Raw genomic sequence first — 25,459 nt, forward strand, 5'->3', positions numbered from 1 at the left:
ACAGTATGATGGATGGATATTTGTTCTTCATTGATTGGTGAATGCTTATAAAATATTTCTGCCTCATGATTCTTAATTTCAATCTCATTCAGAATGCACCAGAGGGAATCCCAACTTCTGTTCTAACAGCACGTGTGTGTGAGTGTGTGTGTGTGTGTGTGTGTGTGTGTGTGCATGTGTACGCACTGTTCGACACACACTGAATTAAGTTTTGTGCCCGCCCTAATATGGCAGTGTCAGCGTGAATATAATTTATGAACATTTTTATGTAATGTACTTTCACATTATATTTATTCATTTAGCAGACACTTTTATTGCACTTGGGTGAATTTCACGAAAATGCTTACTTTTATTTTTTCCAAAAAATTGCATTTCACCCCCAAAATTAAAAACAAGATACAAATTTAAGTTGAGTAAAAAAAATAATAATAATAAAAATGTGTGTGTGTGTGTTTGTGTACGCTGATGAAAGCCTGTTAGGAGACAGTATTGCATTTGTATATCAGTATAAATCATATATTTATAATATTTGCTTATAAAAGTAATGAGAATGAGATTTTTTTTCACAACACAATTGAAATTTAGGGGGGAAAGTCTTAAAAAAAAAAAGATATAGTCTTAAAATAAATGGTTATACTTGTTCTATGGTCTATAATGTTGCCTATGATATGGCCACATACAAATCACAACTAAATTAGGTTCTCAGTTCATAGTTTTTCACTTAATCCTGTTCTGCACACACAGTGAGGGACAACTGCATTCTACAACAACAAAAATCAATTTAGTACAACCATGCAGTGTGTACAGAACCAGTCTGAACTAGTTGTTAATGATGTATTTAGACATGTATCAGAGTTGTATCTTTTCTGTATGTGTGGTGCATGAAATAGTATTGCCAGATCTTGCTTGGAATACACCAACAACGAATAAATATAAGCCCATAATAAACTTAAATCCAAATACGTTATTTTGGAAATGAGCCACATACCAAAATATAGTGAACTACATCTGCCTACTTTATTACCTCCATGAACTGGAACCCAAATAACAAGCCCAAAAGAGCATGATAAGCATTGCTTTTATAATAAGTGCATGGCAACCCTTCAAGCATATAAACATAAACATGACATCTCTGTTGATATTGGTTTAGTATTTAAAAGCAGATGTGTACGTGTCCTATGAGGCAAACATAAAAAGCATCTCACCTTTTATGTAAAATAAATTTAAATCATATTCTTGGGTGATTAAATCCAGTGCCAGAGTTTTCCTTTGCACCGAAACACTGAAATGTTAATCGTTCTTCTAAGCTGATGAATGAGAGGGGAGGTAGTTGTGTGCATCAGTGCCTTAAAGAGTGCTCTGTTCCTCCTTATTCCTCTCCCCATAGAAACTCGAGCACTCAGAAACCTGCAGGAGAGAGCCCAAACACTCATCTGTCTTCCTTGAGTGTGTGTATGTGTGTGTTTGTCTCTCTGAGTGTGTGTGTGTGTGTTCTCCTTGCACTCCATTTGTTTACCTCCCAGAGTTCTTATTGAATGAGGACAGATACAGTAGCTAACGCTGAGAGACTAAAGGAGTGGGGGGATTCAGCAGATTTATTTACCATGTCATCTATAGTGCCACGAAAACCTTCTCTTTTTCTGTTATGCTATTTATGCTAAGTTTATCATACAGAATTTTAAGAGGAGTGCCTGACATATTCTCAGCAGGTAAAACTCTCTCTGCTGAACTCACATTATTTAATGTTTATTGTTATATGTTTTATATAATGTTTATATGTTTATTGGCATATGGCTTATTAGTCTTTTTTTGCATTTATGCAATATACCAGAGCCAAACCAGAGAACGTAGACTAGAATATTCCTCTGCGTTCCTGGACACGCAATTTGCATAGCTGTAATTTTATATAAAAACATAAGAGTGATTGGAGTTCATTAACATACGTTTAACTATCAAATCTGATATTTATGAACGTTTGTGAATCTGGAAGAAAGTTTCGGGAAGGTCTGTTTTACGCGCAAATTGCTCATAATTTACTCATGCATGTTTCATGAATGAGGCCAATTGTTTTTATTAGAACAAGCTAGACAGGTTAAGGAGAGACCTAGATTAAGAGAAAGCAATGATTTATTTATTTTTATTTTAGGATGATGAAAGAGATTTGTTTTCAGCTGTCGCTTGAAAATTGTCAGAGAGCATTATTCCAGATGGGGGTGGGAGGATTATTCCACCAGCCAGGAACAGTGAATGAAAACGATGTTCTGGAAGGTGGTTTTGTGCCTCTCTGTGATGATACCACGATGCATTGCTCACTTGTAGATCTCAGGCTTCTGGAGGGAAAATAGATTCCTAAGAGTGAGTGGAAGTACAGTAGGAGGGTCCTGAGCCTGTGGCTCTTCTATACACAACTTGAACTTGATGTGAGCTCCGATTGGTGATAAAAACAGGTTTGACCTGGGTCCTTTTGGGTTCTTTGAAGACCAGTTGTGCCACTGCATTCTGAATCATTTGTAGAGGTTTGAATGCACATGATGGAAGCAGAGCATTGCAGTAGTTCAGTCTAGAAATAACAAGAGCTTGGACAAGAAGTTGTGAAGCATGCTCCGTTAGGACTGTCTTTGGTATACCAGTACATTAGCATTCAGAATTGTTTTTTTATAAATAAATTACAGCACAGCTGAGGGACTACCGTAAAAACAGATAAAAGCAACACAACTATTCAAATTTTGGTTCATATAACTCTTCTTTTTTTTTTGCAAATGCACAAATTTTTGCAATAGTTTTTGATGAATTTATAAGATCAAAAAACATGAATAATCAATGCCTTCACAATAAAACCTGTGCATAAAAGGAAAATAAATAAAAGAAGCACAATATGGCATGAAAAAAAAGGGTTTCCAAGACAATGTGACCTTCATGTAATAAAAAGACAAATGTCGAAGTCCCTGTTATTGATGTAGGAGGTTTGGATTTCCTTCCTTCACATGCTCTGTTTTTCTCTCGTAGTGGAGCTGAAGTTTAATCTGGATCAGTACGTGAACAAGCGATATCCCGGCCTGGTGAAGATCGTGAGGAACAGTAAGAGAGAGGGACTGATACGGGCCAGGATCCACGGCTGGAACGCAGCCACTGCGCCTGTTGTGGGCTTCTTTGACGCCCACGTGGAGTTCAACACAGGCTGGTAAGTGGGATTCACTCTTTTATTATTTAATAAGGCATTGTCTCGCCACTCAGAATATCACTGTTGTGCTTCACATGACAAAGGCTTGATTTAGTGGAGAATATTCATCATGACATCAATGGAAGCTTAGACTTCAGTGAGGAAGGCAGCCTGATGGTTTTTTATCTAAAGCATCCGTCAAAAATGAACTGATAGATTAATGATCTCAGAAATGGATGAATGAGATGTGCCCCATATTAAATAACCTTTTTCCTCTCTGATGTGTAATGGGCTTCCCTGCTGAGAAGTCTGGTATATTCTGTTTAGTTCTGGTTTAATTAGAACCGGTGTTCAAACCACAGTCCAGGTAGAAGAATAAAGTCATTATTTGTTGCCTCCAAAAACACAAAATGACTCTAATGAGAGTTGTTGTACCCACTGCTCTCACAATCCTTAAATGAACTCAAGCATCCTTCATCTGTCACCTCCATCCGCTCGACAGCAATGAGTTCTCATTAAAGCCTCCCATTAGAGTAGTATGACCTCCATTTGGGAATTATGGATTAACCATTAATGAGCTTTTCCTCTTTGTTCCACAACATAAACATTTAATGGAGAGATTATCACTGAATGGAGCCACCTTCTCAGGTGCATGATGCCAGATCTGCGGTCGGAAAGACGAGAGATGCATACCTCATTTTGGAGCCAAAATTAAATTAGAGTTTTATTATCACTTCCCTCGTGCAAAACTATTTCATTTAAATGTGTTTTCCTTCTGTCTAATCTTCAAATTTCAAGGTGTGGAATGAAACAGTCGAAAATTAAATGCATTTTAATTTTGTATTTAAGAGATGTTATATCATAATTTATTGCATACCCCCTTAAGCATCATAATTTTGTTTTTCGTGCCGATTTTCCACCTTCTTTCTGGCTTAGAATTCTGCTTTTAAGAAACACCCTCATTAACATGTAAAACAAGCAGAAGTTTTGAAATTAGCATATGTTTTCACAGCACACCGATGTCTTGTATGTCAAAAAGATCAAGGAAAATATGATTCCTCATCCCCTTTTTAACATACCGTTAGCTCACAAATAAAATCTCTTCTGAACCATGATGAACTCTTTTAAATTCACATTTGCACTATATTCCTATGTACATGTTGTTCCCCCATTTTATTCTAGTTTATTTTGTTAAAACACACATGCACACACACATTTATATTTGATGCATAGTTGAGAACTTTTTTCTATTTATAGAAACATCAAATTTTAAACTTTGAAGTAACTTGACATAACCACACTTACAAGCACAGCTTCAAAGAAAAGTTGATTTCATATTGGCAGCACACTGTGCTGGAGGTTTGACAATTAGCACTTTGATATATTAGTTTCAAAGCAAATGGAGGCAACTAACAGAATTCCAAAGAGGCCAATTAGTCAATATATGAACCGCGAGAGCATTGGTCACAGAAACACTGAAAGTATTTCATGTGTTAAGGACAGCAGTTTTTCAAACGTAGTTTTTTTTAGCAGCTCTGGGAGGATGATGTATGAGGTTGTGCATGTGACGGTGAACCTCGTAAAATCCAACGTTTGGTAACAGGATTCTCCTCTTGGCTAATATCAAAATCCTACGACATTCTTCTTTACAAATTCTTCGTTTGTACTTCTAATTCATGAGCGTTGTTTTGTTTCGATCTCTTCGCTACGCTTCTGCATTCGTCAATTCTGAGCAGCACATGCGCAAAGCTAACCTCATGCGTCATTCCCCCAGAATGCTTAGTTTACAACAGTGAGCAAAAGCTAGATTAAATTATTATGTTTTACATCGATTCACTAGAGGACGTCTTTGTTCACCCCCCGGAGCTGTATGAGACACTTTTTTATGGATAGGCACTTTTTATTTAACTTCTTTTGGATTGAAGCAGTGCAACTCCCGCTGACTGCCATGAAACAGCTTGAAAGATCAAAGACGATATTTTATATAACTCTGGACTGGATTCGTTTGAAAGAAGAAAGTCATATACACCTAGCAGGGCTTGAATTTCGGCGTGGGATTGTGTATAATTCTACTGATTCCCACAGTTTCCCACAAATATTTCCTCAAATATTTCAATGTGAAAGACGCTTGCGACAGACAGAATGTGTCATTTGCACATGCTTTTGAGTCTTACAATTTTAAACATTCATGTGCTCAATTCAGTACTTGCACGCTCTGTGACTGTGAGACCATTTCTGTGAGCCGTCCCACACCCAAAGCGTGCACACATGGAGATGCATCTGAGAGCATGCGCCTTTTTGTGCGTAAACGACCAAATACATACAGTACAAAAGTAAGTCAAAGTACCCGTCTTGATGAGTATTCATGTAAACAGTCGATTTTTACGAGACATTGTCGGTATACAGGCTATTACGTTAATGTTAACAGTTGAAAAACAAAACTTATGTGTAACAGTTTGATCCATGCATGAGTTCTTAAAGAGACAGCAACCTAAATAAACCTGCTGGTCTTTCATTAATGTTTATTTACATACATTGAAGACTAACCAGTAAAGTTAAATATATTATTTCTGTACCTGAATATTACTGTTATTAATATTACGAAATGCATGGTTAATTTTAGTTGTATCTTGTAATTTTGTTTGTTTGTGCCATTGCTTGTCATTAATCTATACATATTTTATTACTATTTTAATACATTATATATTTTTTAAGTATCTTCCTCACTATATAAATACAAATCAACAACATTATAAATTGTAAAACACAAATACACTGGGTGACAAAACATTTAGGTTGGATGATTGTAGTTTAAAAATATGTCTAAAAAATAGCCCCCCCACCCCAACAACCCACAAGAGCCTAGAGGAATCCCCCCCTCCCCCAATTTTCCAAAACGAAATGGGATCTGACCTAGGATGACTTGAGAGAGAGAGTAATTTACGGGCTATTTCTTTATTTTTTGGTGAACTAAACCTTTAAATGGCATGCAGACTGTGCTCAGCTCAGATTTTGTGGCTGTGTTTTACTGTTAATTAGTAATTTCATTATTAAAGCAGGAACTGAAACAACCCAAACAGAGTGTGCAGATAAGCAGTGCTGTCAGTAAGCGCTAGTTTTTGCTTTTCCCAAGAGGAGATGTTTTACAGGACAGTTGCTAAGTGGCACAAAAGTAGCTTCTCAAAAATGACCACAAACCTCAATCCTCTTCACTAGAGAGAAGAAAAAAAAACCACTGTATGTCATGAGCTTCACAAAGCTCATATTTATGGCAGGGCTGCTGTTCCGAATCCTCTTGTTTCCGAGACCAACACACAAAGACATAACCTGGTGTATTGAGCATAAAACCAGGATCCCTGGGCAATGGAAAAGGTATTATGGCCTGGTGAGTTATCTTTCAACCTCATGTCTACCTCCTGACAGGTTTGGCAAATCTTTTCAACTCAAATCACTGTTGCCACCTTTTATGCACAGAGGGGATCGGCAATATTTTAGGCAGTCGTTTTGTGGTAGACACGTTGTGCATGATACTGCAATGGCCAAGGGATATAAGTGTTTTTATTGTATATTTTGTCAAATAAATGCAAATACTTCTTTCACTCTCTTTTTTACAGACTGCAAACTTTTGAATGCAAGTGTGTGCATCATCTTTTAATTCTGCTTGTTCTGTGTTATATGTCATGGACAAGTAAAATAAGTTTTTATTATAACAGATTTTGGCATGGGTGAATTTTGCAGTCACTTTGGTCCACATAGCTGCTGTTGCAAATGTGTAATTTAGTTTGTCGTCTGTATGCGCTAGCTTGTGAATTATGTAATTTTCTAAAGGTGTTTCAGTCTTCAGTGTGAGTGACACTTGTGAACAGCACATAACAAATTATACCACAGCCTGTAATTCCACCCTCATTTCAGCTGGTTGGCCTGTCTGATTCAATATGTATGGTGTGTGTGTGTGTGTGTGTGTGTGTTTGGCATGACGTTACAGTACAGCCAGTCCAGTTGGTCATAAATTGCACCCACTGTGCCTTACACAAAACCTTTTCTTCAGCACAGAGCACAGTGCTCTAAACTCATTCATTATTCATGACGTGTTGAGGCAAAGTTGAATTGGAATGACAGAAATAAAACTTTTCAAAAAAGACTTTGTCAAGCCAGTATTCAAAGTTTGCCTTGCCAAATGAGCTTTTCTAGCTAAAATGACCGTTTATAGCATTTTGCAAAGGCCCATCCATTGATCACTGGTTGAAAGATCCGTCACATTACAATATATTGCATTGGAAAGATTAAGCTACAGTATAAAGGGCAAACTGAAGAACTACCATAAAAATTGGAATCTGTTTATTCCGTTTCTGGAAAATAGGCAAACATTGGCACAGACAGTGTTAGATATCTCTTACTCTACTGATTGATATGTATATGTATGGTGTGCTTTTGTATTTCAAAAATATGTGGATGTGTAATTTGCATAATAACTTCTGTACCTTTGTAATTTAATTTTTGTATGGGGGGGGGGGGTAGGAGTTCAAATAAAATTGAGAAAAAATAATATTATATATATATATATATATATATATATATATATATATATATATATATATATATATATGTGTGTGTATATATATGTGTTATAATGTGTTATAATTATTTATATATTTTTTTCTCAACATTTTCATGCCATCTTCTCTTTTCTTTAAAAAATTTTTTTTATGTTTTCTTTTTTTTATTAATTTTAATTGAACTTCCTTGCAGTATTAATTGCCGTTCTGAATCTTATTTTTTGCTTCAATTAAAATTCAGCTATTTAATTTGCAATGTCATACCACCTTGATTTATACACATTCTGTGCATTTTATTTGCATCTCGTGTTTCTTTTTAGAATTTTTCAGCTGCCTGAAATGAACAAGATCTACTTTTGCATAGTCACAATCGCTGTGTTTTCAGTCTGCATTGTAAATATATGCCTATATTGTATAGTATCAGGTTCCTGACAGAATTTCATTATTAATAAAACAAGTTTGACCTTTATAGAGTGGCCCAGCACAGTGTTCTGTGGACTGGCAGGATTAGCTGTGATTGTATGAATACAAGGAGAAGGCCTCGGGTGAGCATTATTGATTATTCATGACTTAGGTCTTTTATCATCTGCTGATGAATTCTAAAATGCTTTGTGTGTGTGTGTGTCATTAGATGCTTGACTGATAACTCTTGAGCCCTCATCTGAAGGCCAGCTTTTGTTTTTTATTTTTCCGAAAGTATGTCCAACCTTCCACCGCTGTAACCTTTTGCCCTGTGTCCTGTTCTCCCAGTTCCCTATCTGTCGGTCACTACGAGTTATGTCGACCGACAAATGGGGTCTCACTTGGGAGGCCAATCATCTCTGATTTTAAGAGAAAACGCCAATGAAATTGGCAAGTGGATTAACACACCTGAGCCACTCCCCGTGCCAGCGGGTATAAATAGGGCGACAGGTGCTTCCACTCATTAGATTTTTGCTTCGGAGCCGAGTGGTTGTATGAAAGCCGTTATACTCCACAAAGCCATTCATCTGCTGTGTCGGGAAGCTGTTCTGGTTGGCGGTACGGCGCAAACAGCGGTGTCCCTTTCAGCGATTCCCCTGGGCGCTTCAACTAAGAGAGCAGATTTCCTAAAAGAGCAAATCGCGGACGATTCGCGTCTTTTTCAAGACGCCGTTTCGTCCGCGTCCTTCTGGATGCGGTCGTTTCCTGTTCTCTGACAACGGCCACGTTCGCTCTCTTCCGTGTCTGGGCATTCAGCACGCTGAAGGCGCGTTCGTGGATGGTTCATGCACGCACTGCGTGTGTGACCATGGCAACGCTGTGATCGCGTCTCCCCTTTCTTAAAGGGAAGGGAGCAGACCCCTCTGTCACTACCCGTTCTGGTTTCTCTGTCTCGAGCAGAGGACCGCCGGCTAGTGCTCTGGGAGATTTGAAGGTGACCGTGAGAGCTTCTCCGCCGGGCCACGCCCCACGGACCTCTTACCCCTTCCGCAGTGTTTGTCCTGTGCAGCTGCTGGGTGATTTTGCTGGGCTGTCTTATGGCAGTCCCAGCGGGTCATTCAGTTTGCCGCCGGAGATCAGATGTCGATTGCAGCATCGGGGGATGGGTTATCGACCTCTGTGGATGAAGATTCGGCGGGGCTGCCCCCCTCGGGTGTTGTCGCCACTGCCGAATTGGACCCAGAGTCGACAGCCGTGCTTGCCCGGGCAGCTGTGAGCATCAGGATGGAGGTGAATGCACCGCCAGCCCTGAGTGCTCATGGCTGTTTGATTGGTTCTCGGTGTGGAGCGCGACTCACAACCGCGTTTTACTCTGGTTCCTTTCTTCCCGGATGTGCATGGGGAAGTGATGTAGTCGTGGATGGCCCCTTTTACGGCCGGAAGCAGCTCATTTCGTTCCTCCGTCCTCACTACCCTCGATGGCGAGGCAGCTAGGGGTGTGTTGACATTCCCCAGCAGGAGAGTGCGATTGCGGTGCACTTGTGTCCGCAAAACGCCGCCACTGGGAGGGATAGTCCGCGCCCCTCACCCAAGGCCTGTAAGCTGTCGGCCGCGCTCGCTACCAAGGCTTACAGTGCTGCGGGCCAAGCTGTCTCTGCTTTGCATGCCATGGCTATCCTGCAAACCCAACAAGCCAAGGCTTTAACAAATGCACGAGGGTAGGTCCAACCCGAGGTTGATGCAGGAGCTGCGCATGGCGACTGACCTCCCCCTTCTGGGTGACGGAAGTCACAACGCAGTCCCTCGGGTAAGCGATGTCCACTCTGGTGGTCCAGTAGTGCCGTTTCAGGTTCAGCCTGGTCTGTATGAGAGACATTGACAAAGTGCATTTTCTCGATGCTCCCATGTCCCAGGCTGTCCTGTGTGGCGACGCTGTCAGGGGCTGTGCCCAGTAGTTCCTGACAGAACAACAGCAGACTGAGGCCATACAGCACATCTTGCCACGACGTGATCCTCTGGTTGCCACCATTCCGTCGCAGGCAGTGCCTCAGCCTGCTCGTCGCCGAGGGCGCCCCCCTGCGTCCTCCACACCAGCTCCGCCCCGTGCTGAGAGTTCTTCGAGGCCGGCGCGTCGAGCCCCGCGCAGGAGAGCGGCGCCCCCCGTGTCACTCCCGGCTGCAAAGTCCTCGAGGAAGTCGACTAAGCGGCCCTGACACGGGCAACTCGGAGATGCGGAGAACTGCTCTTCAGGAGATGGCGGAGAGAGCGCCACTCCCTCCCCCGGAGGAGGGCCGGGTGGAGAATCTTCTGGTTCTGTTCCGCCGCTGGTCGAACGGCCAGTGGCACCCACATTTTCATTGGAAGAGCAATTTCTCCTTCCTCCGAGTTGCAAGGCTTGTGGGCTGACAATGAGCGACGCACAGCTTCCTCATTCTCACCCACGACGCCCCCTTTCGCCAGCGGCCAAGAGGTCGCGGTTCGGAGACGCAACGCCTCTCCACGCGTCTCTGGCCAGTTCCTCCGGGAACACGGGGAGTGTGGTTGCGATGGCCCAGGACGCAGTGCCTTCTGGGCCTTCCGGCACGACTCCCCATCGCTGCACCACTGCGGGTATGTCGACTGTCCCTTTGGTGCCACTTGTACGGTATCTGGGAGCGTGGCTTGCGCTGCCCAACCCGTCACGCTGGCTCATCCGGACGGTTCGACTCGGCTATGCGATTCAGTTCGCCCGGCGACCCCCCCCAAGTTCAATGGCATGCTCGAGACTTCGGTGGCAGTCCAGGACGCCCCTGTCTTGCGCGAGGAGATTGCTGTCCTCCTGGCGAGGGATGCAATCGAGCCGGTCCCTCCAGCCGAGATGAGGACGGGGCTTTACTGCCCTTACTTCATCGTGCCCAAGAAAAGCGGTGGCCTTCGACCTATCCTGGTTCTGCGAGTCTTGAATCGGGCCCTACACAAGCTCCCGTTCAGGATGTTGACGCAGAAACGCGTTATCAAATGCGTCCAGCCCCAGGACTGGTTTGCAGCGATCGACCTGAAAGACGCGTACTTTCATGTCTCTATCCTCCCTCGTCACAGACCGTTCCTGCGCTTTGCTTCCGAGGGTCAGGCATGGCAGTACAAGGTCCTCCCCTTCGGGCTCTCCCTGTCCCCCCGTGTCTTCATGAAGGTCGCGGAGGGCGCCCTTGCCCCACTTTGGGAAGTGGGCATCAGGATCCTCAACTATCTCGACGACTGGCTCATTATGGCCCGGTCCCGAGAAGAGCTGTGCGATCACAGGGACTTCGTGCTTCGGCACCTCAGTCAGTTGGGGCTTCAGGTCAGCCGGGAGAAGAGCAAGCTCTCCCCTGTGCAGAGAATCTCTTATCTCGGTATGGAGTTAGACTCGGTGAGTATGATGGCACGTCTCACCAGCGAGCGTGCCCACTCAGTGCTGAACTGCCTGAGTTCCTTCAGAGGCAGGACAGTGGTACCGCTGAAACACTTTCAGAGGCTCCTGGGGCATATGGCATCCGCAGCCGCAGTCACACCGCTCGGGTTGCTTCATATGAGACCACTTCAGCACTAGTTACACTCCCGAGTCCCGAGATGGGCATGGCGCCGCGGTACACATCGTGTCACCATCACACTGATGTGTCGCCGCCTATTCAGTCCTTGGTCGGACCTTGCTTTTCTACGGGCCGGCGTGCCCTTAGAACAAGTGTCCCGGCACGTTGTTGTCACAACAGATGCCTCCAACTCGGGCTGGGGCGCGACATGCAACGGGCAGGCAGCTTCAGGGTCCTGGACAGGACCTCGACTGCTGTGGCACATCAACTGCCTGGAGTTGCTGGCAGTGCATCTAGCTTTGCGACGGTTTCGTCCGCTAGTGCTGGACAAGCACGTGTTGGTCCGCACGGACAACACTGCGGCTGTTTCGTACATCAACCGACAGGGCGGTTTACGATCACGTCGCATGTCTCAACTCGCCCGTCATCTCCTCCTCTGGAGTCAGACGTGGCTCAAGTCGCTGCGTGCTGTCCACATCCCGGGGGAGCTCAATCGTGCAGCCAGCGTGCTCTCACGACAGCTCACTTTCCCCGGGGAATGGCGACTCCATCCCCAGACGGTCCAGCTGATCTGGAGTCGATTCGGGGAAGCCCAGGTAGACCTGTTTGCTTCCCACGAGTCCTCCCACTGCCAGCTGTACTATTCCCTGTCCCAGGCTCCCCTGGGCACAGATGCACTGGCACACAGCTGGCCTCTGGCTTTACGCAAGTATGCGTTCCCCCAGTGAGCCTGCTCGCACAGACACTGTGCAAGGTCAGGGAGGACGAGGAACAGGTCCTGTTGGTTGCGCCTTACTGGCCCACCCGGACCTGGTTTTTGGAACTCATGCTCCTCGTGACAGCCCCTCCCTGGCGCATCCCCCTGAGGAGAGACCTTCTCTCTCAGGGGCCTGGCACCATTTGGCACCCGCGCCCAGAGCTCTGGAACCTCCATGTGTGGCTTCTAGACGGGACGCGGCAGACCTAAGTGATCTGCCCCCAGCGGTGGTAGACACTATCACTCAGGCTAGAGCCCCTTCTATGAGGCAGGCCTATGCTCTGAAGTGGAGTCTGTTCACGAATTGGGGTTCTTCTCACCGGGAAGACCCCCGGAGATGCCCGGTCAGAGTCGTGCTTTCTTTCCTGCAAGGTAGGCTGGAGCGTGGGCTGTCACCCTCCACCCTGAAGGTGTATGTGGCTGCCATTGCAGCACATCACGATGCAGTGGACGGCCGGTCCCTGGGGAGGCATGACCTGATCGTTAGGTTCCTGAGGGGTGCCAGAAGGTTACGTCCTCCTAGGACACCCCTGATTCCCTCCTGGGACCTCTCTATTGCCCTGGCGGGACTTCAGAGGGGTCCCTTTGAGCCGCTGGATTCGGTTGAGCTGAAGTTCCTGTCTCTCAAGACAGCGCTCCTGATCGCGCTCACTTCCATCAAGAGGGTCGGGGACCTCCAAGCATTTTCGGTAAGTGAAGAGTGCCTTGTGTTCGGGCCGGCCTACTCTCACGTTGTCCTGAGACCCCGGCCTGGATACGTGCCCAAGGTTCCCACCACTCCCTTCCGAGACCAGGTGGTGAACCTGCAAGCGCTGCCCCTGGAGGAGGCAGATCCAGCCTTGTCGTTGCTGTGTCCCGTAAGAGCGCTTCGCATATACGTGGACCGCACCCAGAGCTTCACAAGCTCTGAGCAGCTCCTGGTCTGCTTTGGAGGTCAGCAGAAGGGGAAGGCTGTCTCTAAGCAGAGGTTGGCCCACTGGATAGTGGACGCCATCGCCTTGGCTTACCATTCCCAAGGCGAGCCGTGCCCCCTGGGGGTGAGGGCCCACTCCACAAGGAGTGTGGCCTCCTCCTATGCGTTGGCGCACGGCGCCTCTCTGGCAGACATTTGTCGAGCTGCGGGCTGGGCGACACCTAACACCTTTGCGAGGTTTTACAACCTCCGTGTAGAGCCAGTTTCCTCCCGTGTGTTGGGTAACAGGTAATTGGCGGGAAGGGCTGGCTGGGTGTCTCGCTTGCTGCGCCATTCCCCCTAACACGGGGATGTGAGCGCCTTCTTCTCCCAGTAGAGTTCCCCGGTTGGCGTACCCTGGTCGAGCATCCTCCAGCACCCTCGGCGTCAGACTTGGCGGAGCAGTCTGTCGCCAGGCCCAGTACTGGCGTTAGCATGCCCGGAGCCGGTCAGCCCCTGTACTGGGCTAGGTGTCCATATGGCTGGGTTCCCTACGGGTAATCCCATATGTGTATTCTTCCACGGTAAGGTTTCCCTCTTGGCAAACCCGTGTCTTCCCTTGACAGATCTCTCTGTCAGTCTCTTCTGGCAGCCGTTCCATCCCTACTCCAAGGTAGGACCTGCCTCAGAGACCCCTTCCATATGTAGTACTGCCCCCTGGGTCAGTCCATGTCGGTATATCCACATGTCACCTCCCTACGGGTAGGATGTGGTCTCCGTAGCGACCTTTCCTAAAGGCTCGCTTCCCCATTGTCTTGCCAGCTGAAAGAACAAATAGGGAAGATTTGAAGCAATCTTTCACTGAAGGTTGAAATCCCTTCCATTTACTTTATGTGGGCGGAACAGCAGCATGGCCTTCTCCAGCAGCGATGTACTCACCCTTTGGCCCCTTCGGTACCAAGGTCAGTGAATTTGCGCTGGGGCTTTGGGAAGGTTACGACCTTAAGCGTAGCTTTTGTGGCACGCCAAGGCTTGTCAACAATTGCAGCGCCTCAGGGTTGTGACGAGGTTCAGGTTATGGCGTTTTCCATAGGACCCCATTTGTCGGTCGACATAACTCGTAGTGACCGACAGATAGGGAACGTCTCGGTTACGTACGTAACCCTCGTTCCCTGATGGAGGGAACGGAGACGTTATGTCCCCATGCCACAACCTTGAACCATTCGCTGTTGCCGGGACACGTTCTCGGCTCCTCAGCGTAAAACCTAATGAGTGGATGCACCTGTCGCCCTATTTATACCCGCTGGCACGGGGAGTGGCTCAGGTGTGTTAATCCACTTGCCAATTTCATTGGCGTTTTCTCTTAAAATCAGAGATGATTGGCCTCCCAAGTGAGACCCCATTTGTCGGTCGACATAACGTCTCCGTTCCCTCCATCAGGGAACGAGGGTTACGTACGTAACCGAGACGTTCACCGTTGTGTTTGACACGCTCATTCTCTGATCTCTCATCTCTACGCCTGCTTCTCTTGATCTCTATCTCTCACACCTTTTCTCTCTCCTTCAATTTCCTCTCCGCCTCAGGATTCTGCAGAGCCCTGTTTGATTTAGACACAGTCTGAAACTCATTATAAATATGGTTCTAGATTGACTCTGAAAAATTTATAGCAACAACAAAAACATCATAAAGTCCTGTTGGTCTATGTCCCACAACAATATGAACAAGCGTGCAGTAGTTGTTTATCAGCTTCCTCTGTGAGTGGAACACTTTGATCTTTTGATATGTTTTAAGAGCTGAAGTGTGTAATTTTTTCAGGTTTAAAAATACTTTATGTCCCAGTTTAGTGTGCTGTGCTGAACTGTAAGTAAGCCATTCTAAGGTTGACTTCTTGAAGACTGTAAACACTGTCTGTGATTGTTTGGATTGTCACACAGCTCTTTTCCCTATGATTTTGAGTTTAGAGTTGGAAGCGGGACCAAACAATGGAAATGGGGAGGTTGGAGTGTTTGGAAGAACTGCAAAAAATCCTGAAAATCATTATGTTTGCTCTTCTCTTTGGTCCCATAAATGGCTCACATATTACACACTTCTGCTTTATCGATTTTGTCTTTTGCTGTGTGTGTAGAAGGTTTTGCCTACATTGTGAAGACCAAACATCCCCAAGACGAATATAAAACCTGAAATCGTCTGTATTATAGGAACCAGACAAGTTTTAGGGGACAGTAAATATCACCAGTTCTTCACTAATATAGTAAAACAAATGAGTGTGTGTGCATGTACACAGGAGTTATGGCAATTTAGGAAATCTTTCAAATACATAATAACGATTTACTGTCCTTTCATGTACAAAAGCAACCAAAAGCTCCCAGAGATTATTGCTGAATTGGATGTAAATTGTGAACAACAGGCCATTTGTATGCTTTCACCTTTGCTTCAGTGGATGTGATAACTGAAGCCATAAATATATTCATAAAGAAATGTGCCAAAATATTCTATTCTTCATATTAAGCCAATATAGGATGGCAGAGACTGATAACTGAGATGGATTATGTGGGCCAGAATGTGACCTTGTTGAAGCTGGACTTGGCTGCTCTTGTTCACAGTGGGTGAAAAGTAGTGTGTGTGTGTGTGTGTGTGTGTGTGTGTGTGTGTGTGTGTGTGTTACAGAGCCAGAAAACATGTTTTAGCTGACTGTTAGATGTGTGTTGCAGAGCTACAATGTAAAATTGAAGTTCACTTAATTCATGTTGGGACTGGATGAATCCTTTTTGTTCAATTGAATTGTATAACTGAGACTAGACTTATATTCAGTTATGTTGGACATTTAATATAACTGGACGCTTGGCACTCTTTTTTATTGTTGTCTTTTTCTCTTTAAAATCTTTTAGTAATCATCATAAATCATATATCATTTGAAAGATTAGAAGCCCAATATTCATCCTGTGAAAACGTCACCTCCCCCTTAGTGGGCAGGGTCAAGTGTCATAAAACATAATGCATTACGGTCTTCTAGAACCAAAACTTTTTATAATCTTGGCAACAAACATATCATTGGAAAGGTCTGAGTCTCAGGCTTTCACATTTGGTGGTTAATTTGAGAAGTAAAATTCACAGAGAAATCTAGAAAAAAATGAATTAAGCAAAATTCTAAATAGTTTTGATGACTCCCAGTGGCTGTGTGTGGTATGACGCCCTAAATAAAATCTCACAGGAACCTTCATTTTTTTTCATATCAACTTCAAATTTGTAACATAACTTATTTAGACACAAGGCTTTAATTTTATACAAATTTTAGAGAAAAATATTTATAATAAATAAAATAAAATAAATATAGCGCATCATTTTTGGACAAAATTCCACTTTTGCCAAAATCTGCTAATTTTCTGTTTTAAAAAGAGACCAACCTTAGGTTTATATTCCCAAGTGTTTATAAATTACAGCATTTAAGTTTGGATAGTGCACTTGAAAGCCTATTTAAAAAATGGGGGTAATGATTGTGCATTGACAAACTACAGATGTATTTCTAAAATTAAGATTAGTTTAAGCACATGCCTTATAAAAAAAATTTGAAAGCTGAAAATGATGTACTTATTTACAAAATTCAGAGTTAATTTTACTTTCAAATCTTGCAAAAGAAAAGTAAATTTTACTTAAACATTTTTTTTTTCAGTGTAGTTTCAGTTTAGTTACGATTGGTTTGTCTAATGGTTGTGGCTGAATCCCAGTTCTCATACTTATGCTGCACACTAAAAGTAGAGACTTGATAGCATGCTATATTACAAACTACAAAAAACAGACAAACAAACAAAAATAACTTGCAATGGTTTAAAATCTGGGAACCTTTAGCATACAGATTTCAGTGTATTCTGGTTTGGGATTCAGTGATCCTTGTCTTGAATACTATACAGAATGAATAGTTTGTGAAATGGGATTCACCCTTAAACATTATGCAGAGAAACACAGATCAGTTTAAATCTACATTTAATTATTTCAATACAATGCAATGCATTAATGGTGTTTACCATGGTGATGATGTGAATGAGTGATGTCCATGAGATAATATTTTACTAGGGCCGGGACTCGATTAAAAAAATTATTCTAATTAATTAGAGGCTTTGTAATTAATTAATCGCATTTTAATCGCATATAAATATTTGACCTGAGAACAATGAGAAGTATTTTTTTTTTTCACATGGATTTATAGTATACCATTGAATAATGACTGAATACATAAGCTTAAGCTACAAAATATTGTTTATTTTTGTTCAACCAAGTCTAGCAGACCAGTGCAATTTTTGCTATTAAGTGTAGCAATAGCATATTTAGAAACAATTTAGAAATAGTACATTTCCGAAATTCAGGAAGCTTATAGGTGCTGGAACCTTCTGTAAAGTGTTTTTTAAGTAAAACACAATACTGTCAATTACATTCAGAACATTGGAAACACTGACTATTAGAAAACATCTCTCTGTTGCTTCAGAGGCCATAACATACTAAGTCCAACTCTCAATAACCTTGGCCAAAACAATAAAGAGTTCAACATAAACTGTTGCACCAACAAAATAATACATAGTTCAACATAAAGTGTAAAGTCCACGCTAGCTGCTGTATGTTTTGCGTTGAGGTGATACTTGAGACTCGATGTGCTGCGGTGATATGCGAAGTTGCGAACGGTAGTTGGTGCTTCAGTATAATCGGTCCGCCGAAACTCATCCAGTGAGAAACGTTCCGCGGTGCAAAAATAAGTTATTAAAAATGCAGGATTTTTTTTTCTGTAATTAATTAATCTGAGTTAACGCGTTATTTTTTGTGTAATTAATTAATCTCAATTAACGCGGTAAAGTCCCGGCCCTATATTCTACATGTACCACACAGTTACTTATTGATCAGAAAAAGCACTCTCAAAATCAATAAAACACAATCATAACACAAATAAACACAAATAAAATCTCTTTGGATCACATTCATTTTAAACACATTTCTGCAAGTTTATAATGGATCGACGGACAGACAGATAGATGGGTCGTCACTTAAAGACTGACTTCTATTCGCTCTGACCTCAGTGTCTCAATGAAAACATTAATCAATACACAGCTTTCACTGGGATGAGCTCTAATGAACATTTCAAGCAAACCTCCAAGGATTCATGACCTCGTTCCTCCCTATGAAGGCCTTCCTGTATATCCGTATACCATTCAGTTACACTACTGGAATCAGCTTTTGATTGCTTAATCAGTAGTTTTTCAGATGTTTACATTAGCTCAGGAAGTCAATCTCAGGATAAAAATGATTTACAGTTTTTCATCCGGCTGACACTTTTATCCCAAACAACTCACAGTACAGTTATTACATGAACAATGAGAGGTTACGTGTCTTGCTGAAGGGCACATGGTTTATAGTTTATAGATTTCCCTCTGTACAGGGTCAGATGAGATTGAATCTTTAACCACTAGGCTACATCACTAACCGTTTAAATATCAATTTAAAACTGTTGTTCAGTAAATGGTTTAATTATTTGTATCTGGAGCCAGATGTCTGGGAATGTGGGTCAGTATTTTTTGTGCAGGCATACACTAATTTGTTTTAAAGGACCAAGATAAGAAATCAAGTGAAAGCTAAGAAGAAATTAGATTTGTGATGTTGGTAAAATATCTCAATATGCTTTTGTTGGTGGCTTTTTTAGAGCCTTTGGTGTGATATTGTCAGAACTAAAGACCTGCACAGTTTTATATTAGTTTGCATGCACCGTTGAAGACTTTATGGAGCTGCTTTACATAATTGTTGATTCACCTTTTACCACACTAATCTACTGGAACCTGATGAAGAATTGCAGATGAAATATTTGAAGTGATTAGAGCTAATGAAGTATGAGGGATGAGCATTTCTGAAGTCAGTCAGTTGGAAGTACAAACACAGTAGTCTACTTGCAAAACACAGCTACATGTTCACAGCGAGAGGTTCACTGCCAGGCCTCCAAACACACACACACACACAAAAAAAAATATAAATAATAATAATAAATAAAAGCTTAGGACCTCAGTTGTCACTAACCCTGAAACAACATACAGAACTATCAAATGTTGCTATAATTTGATTGCATCATATGATAATTGCTGTTAATAGTGTTTATTGTTTATTCTGTTTGATTATGTCTTTAATAGTTTTTTCTGTACATTTCTGCAATATGCACATAAACTGACAGTCACCACTGATAAGCTACTACTAAATATTGTAGAAACTACATTTTTCTGTAACGTTGTTTTGCAACGATTTGTATCGTAAAAAGCGCTATACAAATAAACTTTAATTGAATTGAACTGAATACATGGCAAAGCCAGTAATTTATTTGATCCCTATACACATATTGCACGTTTGTTTACATTGTGTAAAATAAAATAGTCCTTGATTCTGATTGGTTGAGCCATGTTCGAAGTCGCTTCACTGGAGAAAAAACGGTCCTTGCTGCAACCCATTCCTCTGGCCTTTTATCTCAATCCAAAGTGGAGAAATGTACACAAAGGATGAATTGTAACTTAACAATTTAACTTTATATAGTTTTATTTTGTATAGTTTTATTTTGCTGCATATTATGCTCACCTTTCTGTCATCCATTGTAAGCAGTGTAGCTTGGGGTGAGTTTTCTTAGCTCTGTGTTGCCACTGATTTGTAAAGCATCTGGCACTGAGACAATCTACAGCAGCCACTGCATGCCAAGCACAACTGTACAAAAACTCTCTAATGCCGGCCTAGCGGTGAGAGAAATCATGTCAGTGATGGGGCGTGAATGTGAATGGTCCCTGCAATCTTTCTGGCTCTCTTAACTACAACGAAAGAAGATGCTGGAGCAGCATCCTCGCCTCTGGCATGCACAAATACAGCAAACCTGTACAGAATCAGTAACTCTGTTAGACATATTTGATATGGCTTTTTGCTTTAATATATGATGTACACCAGTGATTCCAAAAAAATTTTGAGGACCGTACCCCTATCATATATCAAACCACCCTAGTGGACCCCTGTCCAACCCCACCCCACTGTCACCACTATATTTCAATCACATTTTCAACATTAGTATTTATTTGAGTCCAAATAATTGTATACTTTTCAACTAAAATAACCTTTTTTTTTAATTTGCATTAAAATTACACAGTCGTCAAACACAATAACGTTGACTTGTGAAACATATTTCAGTGTATAGAACATTATTTACACATTTTATTACCATTTGTCGTTGCTGAATTTAACTTTTCAAAAAGGATTTACATTTAAATACCATTGTGTTGCTTTTGTTTGTGGTCAGTGTTTTAATAACATGAACAGTAATACCTAAATGCTTTGACATTTAATTGTACATTCATTTATTTACTTTAATAAAGGTCCATCTAAATGTAAAATAATGTATTTTATTTTCAATGTGAAATTTGCACTTGTTTATCACAAACTATAATACTGTACTTTAAAATAAATTGCATTAAGATTACACAGTCATCAAACACAATAACACAAACATATTACAATAGATAGAGTACTTTTAACACATTTTAATGGCAGTTTTCGGAATTAAATTTAACTAAATGATTAAATCCCATCCTGACATTTCCTTCTCCAAGTGGTCCATTTTCTTCATGAAAACAGAAACTCGATCATACATGTGTAAGACAGATGTACTGTATCTGTACCTTGCAGTTCCAAGTTCAAATCAATCAGCCTGCTGAAAATATCCACCAGGTAAGCTAAGTGTGCCAGCCAGTTGAAATCTTTCAGCAAGTGGATGCAAGTGGATGCAAGTGCTCAGAGAGAAAATCGCCAACTTGCTCCTGTAATTCAAACAGTCTCTGAAGTGTTTTTCCTTTCGAGAGCCAGCATACGTCAGTATGCAGCAGTAATTGATGGTGCTCGGTGCACAGTTTTTTAAGCAGCCTGGAATTCAGAGCTCTGGGTTTGATTAAATTAATGATTTTATTTTCATTAAGGACTTTGTTTAATTTCAGGCTAAGTTGTTTTAAAGTTAAAGCCTCCCTGTGAATTACTCAGTGCATTGTTTTGATGCCGGGATGCACCTGCTTGACACTCGAGACAAATCCATAGAGTGATCACATGAGTGGCACTGCAAGTGGGCAGGCTTCAACCTAATTTAATGAGTTTACTATCTAATATGAGCTCATGCATTTTTAAGAATATAATTTTGTGGAGTAAGAAACCATGATATAATGCTCTTGGGAGCATTTTGTAAATATGTAATATGAAAAACGCAAGCCTTTTAACAGGATGAGGCTAACACAGCTTCACCGTGACAGGCTGCAACATGTCCAAAGGCGATAAATCTATCCCAGCTTCTAAGCTGCTCAACAGATCCATAATGTGTTTAAAAACAACATGTAAAATGTTTTATCCTTCATCGTGCTACAGGAGAGAAAGAAAAAAGCTTCGGGGAACATCTTGCCCCAGTCTAACCAGGCACTGTTCCCAAGCAGACACAAACAGTTCATGGGATCTTCACAGTGAACGAGGCGAGATTTCATTTTCTGATAGAGGTACATGAGAGAAAGTTTCCTAATTCGAGATATGTCACACAGGGGTTTCATCAGCTGTGGAGAATGGTGGGCTAATCTCTAAGGACTGTGTTTCTTGGCTATCTGTAAAGGGAGGAAGACAGGGAGGATAGTAGGACTTACCTCCATAAAATGACATGCCAAGTCAAGCACAGTGGCTGATCCAGATCCGTTTACTCGACTGTGCACGCGGTGCAGCGCTTTATTGTTTCTACTAAGAGTATAAGTGATTTATGATGTACCCCGTAGACTTTAGTCGTGGTAAGTGCCATATTTAATTTGACATGAATGAAAACGTGGTTGTGAGGGATAGACATATGGGTTGTGGGACTTTACTGTCTTGCATCTAAATTTGTTTTCAGTGCTTCATCATTGAACAGATTGTGCATCTCTATGATCAGTGTTTTATTTTGGTATTATTTATTATATAATGTATTAATATTGTCAAATAGGTCTTAAATGTAATTTAACATTGTCACACCTGACATTTTTAATGTGGCATTGATGCTGCTTTATTGTATATGGCTGTCAGTCTAAGGCTGTTATACAACAGTAATAAGTTTAGCATTTCTGATGTTATGTCTGGCACTTTCATCTGTTTTAAAAGATCAAGACGAATCCTGTGGGTAATGAAAGAGCTGATCACTGTTGCCCTTCCACACACCCTGTCTCATATACCAAAGAGAGTCCCTTTTGTAATTAATCCCAGCAATCACTGGCAGCTCTGTTAGTAATGAGACAGGGTTTTAAACATTGGACATTCAGCTTTGAGGAGGCAATGCAGCATTTCCTTTTTCCTGTCTATATTCTCAAAGTTTGTTTGTTAGATGTTTTTCTTATTTCCTCCTTCTGTTTGCTCCCTTCACACTGTCTACTGTGGCACTTGATATGTGTGTTTTGAGCTGATTCTTATGTAGCTCTCCAGTTCGTGCCGTGACACTGTGATACTCCCTCCCTCTTTCTTTTTTTTTTTTTTTTCTCTTTTGTGACTTCCAAGAGGAAGACAAGCGTGGGCTGTAACTTTCCTTTCATTGCACTAGTTTGACAGATGTATTCCTGCTTGAAGTCAGCAGGTATACATTATACTATTTAGATAGATATACTATTTTATAAGCTGACGTTATCACTGTGTCCTAATATTATTATAAATTAGGATGATAAAATCAGTGAAAGGCCCAAGAAAGATACAGTGAATGCACTATCAGTGTATTTTATTAAAAATACTTCTGTGCTGCTCATGTGGTTGGTTAATTTGTTTGCTGTATTTCCTCATTACCATATTTAATGTGTTGCTATTCACTTTGGAAAATGTATTTAAACTTGTAAACAATTTTTAATAGTTTTAATTTCCATTTTAATATGGAAGATTGTTTCTGCCACAGGATTAAACAATTATCTTTTAACTTTTTTATATTGCACAGTTAGTTTATATCACACAATTTTTGCGACTTTGGATATAAACTCAAATGTTGTGTTTGTGGCAAAAAAAAAATACTCTGTGTGATATATAACAATCACTAGAAAACAAGGCTGAATTGTGAGATAGCCTTAAAAAAATAATAATAATAATTGTGAAGTGTAAACTTAGAATTCAGAGAAAACGTTCTTGGAGTTCTAAACATTTCAATTCAAACGCAAATTCAAAATTACTATTTTTTTATTATGTGACAAAAAACAAACTTCCATATTTTAATGCATTATTTTCTCTCTCAGTTAAACCGTTTTCACTATAGCATCTGAGTTCTCTCTATGTGGTTGCTCTACTTATCACATGATCAGATTAGAATAGTTTTTCACCATCACAAGAAAGGGCACCCAATAGAGTGGGCTGCACGTACTGAGTCTTATCTGCACAGCGCTGGTTTATTATAGCCCATGAATGAGCTCCTTTGGGATCTTACATGTAGCTAGTCCAGGTTATGAAGCCAGTGGCCCAAGGACAGAGAAGATGAATAGAGGATCCACACGAGGGATGGTTTCTCTTGCAAGGTTAGCATATCAGTACATCCTCACATGTGCTGTGTCGTGCTAATTCAGGACCAGCTATTCATGAAAGAGCATCTTCTCTTATTGAGACTTCTGTAGTAGAATGTTAGATGTCAATTTGATGTGACAGGGCTTAGTTTCTGTTGTTTTTATCTTTATATAATGTAGATTGAATATTTTTTTACCCAGGTTTACCCAGAATTTGATATGTTGCACAAGTGACATTCTGGTTTGTGAAATGTTTAAATTCCATATTTATTCTTCTACTCAATCATGTCCATATGTGGAAACATCTTAATAAAAGGACAACAATTCCGAAAAGTTAAAGGTCCCGTTTTACGCGCTTTTTTGAAGCTTTGATTGTGTATACAATGTGCAATATAACATGTGTTCATGTTTCGCGTGTAAAAAAACACAGTATTTTTCACACAGGTCCATAAACAACGCCTTCTCCAGACAAAGAGGGAACTGCTCCATCTTTTAAGAATAATCTTTGTGCAAATCCAGCATTAAACTGATTGAGATTGAGAAAGTTGTCCTCAGCCAGCTGTCCTCAGCAAAATGAGCTGCACATAGTTGTACATGTGCATTATAATTTTCGGAGACCGAGTTAAACATAAATTGTAACCATTAATCTCAAAGTACAGCGTTCCTGGGAAGCCCAAACAAAGATGATTGGACTCAGAGATGAAAAAAACAGTGTTTCAACGACATGGCGACAAAAACAAACAGCTTTTCCTTCTTCTCTGTCGGAGCGCAACAAGGCCACGCCCCCTGTTTGTGAATTCATGCGGGTGGTGACCTTTAACATAAAGTTTACAAAAGTTTAGATTTTTTTTTAAATGTTGTTCATTTGAACTTTCTATTCATTAAAGAATCACAGTTTCCACTAAAATATTACGTATTTTTCGGACTATAAGTCGTGCCTGAGTATAAGTCGCATCAGTCCAAAAATACGTCATTTGCGAGGAAAAAAACATATATAAGTCGCACCGGACTATAAGTTCATTTAGAACCAAGAACCAAGAGAAAACATTACCGTCTACAGCCACCAGAGGGCGCTCTATGCTTCTCACTGGTAGACTACAGGAAAATGAGCAGCATAGAGCGCCCTCTCGTGGCTGGAGACGGTAATGTTTTCTCTTGGTTCATTTTTCTTGGTTCATGTCAAATTAATTTTGATAAATAAGTCGCGCCTGACTAAGTCACAGGACCAGCCAAACTATGAAAAAAAGTGTGACTTATAGCCTGGAAAATACAGTAAACTGTTTTTAGCATTAATAATACAAATGCCACATCGTACAATTCAAATGATTTCTGAAAGATCACTGAAGACTGTTGAGAGCTTTGCATCACAAGAATAAATTACATTTTAAAATATGTTTAAATATAAAACGTTATTCGAAGTGTAATACTATTTCACAAAATTACTCTATTTACAATTTTTTCTAATAAGATAAATGACCTTGGTAAGCATAAGACACTTTTAAAAACATTGAAAGTCTTACCGACCCAGATGTTTGCACATTATTGTGTAGCCTTAAAGATGTCCCATAATAAATCCTTCTGCATTCCCTAAAAAACAAAAAGACCTCTGTCCTCGATG

The 25,459-nt window shown here is 41.4% G+C and overlaps 1 protein-coding gene across 1 annotated transcript in view; it reads left to right on the top strand.

Annotated features, from left to right (window-relative positions):
• LOC127958838 (polypeptide N-acetylgalactosaminyltransferase 9-like) overlaps positions 1-25,459 on the top strand; it is a 76,626-nt gene that overhangs the window by 23,324 nt on the left and 27,843 nt on the right. Inside the window, exon 4 of the mRNA XM_052557849.1 lies at positions 3,007-3,181. Within this exon, the coding sequence (XP_052413809.1) occupies positions 3,007-3,181 (175 nt within the window). The remainder of the gene's footprint in view (positions 1-3,006; positions 3,182-25,459) is intronic.

The sequence above is a fragment of the Carassius gibelio genome, chromosome B5, assembly GCF_023724105.1.
Source record: "Carassius gibelio isolate Cgi1373 ecotype wild population from Czech Republic chromosome B5, carGib1.2-hapl.c, whole genome shotgun sequence".
Classification (NCBI taxonomy): domain Eukaryota; kingdom Metazoa; phylum Chordata; class Actinopteri; order Cypriniformes; family Cyprinidae; genus Carassius; species Carassius gibelio.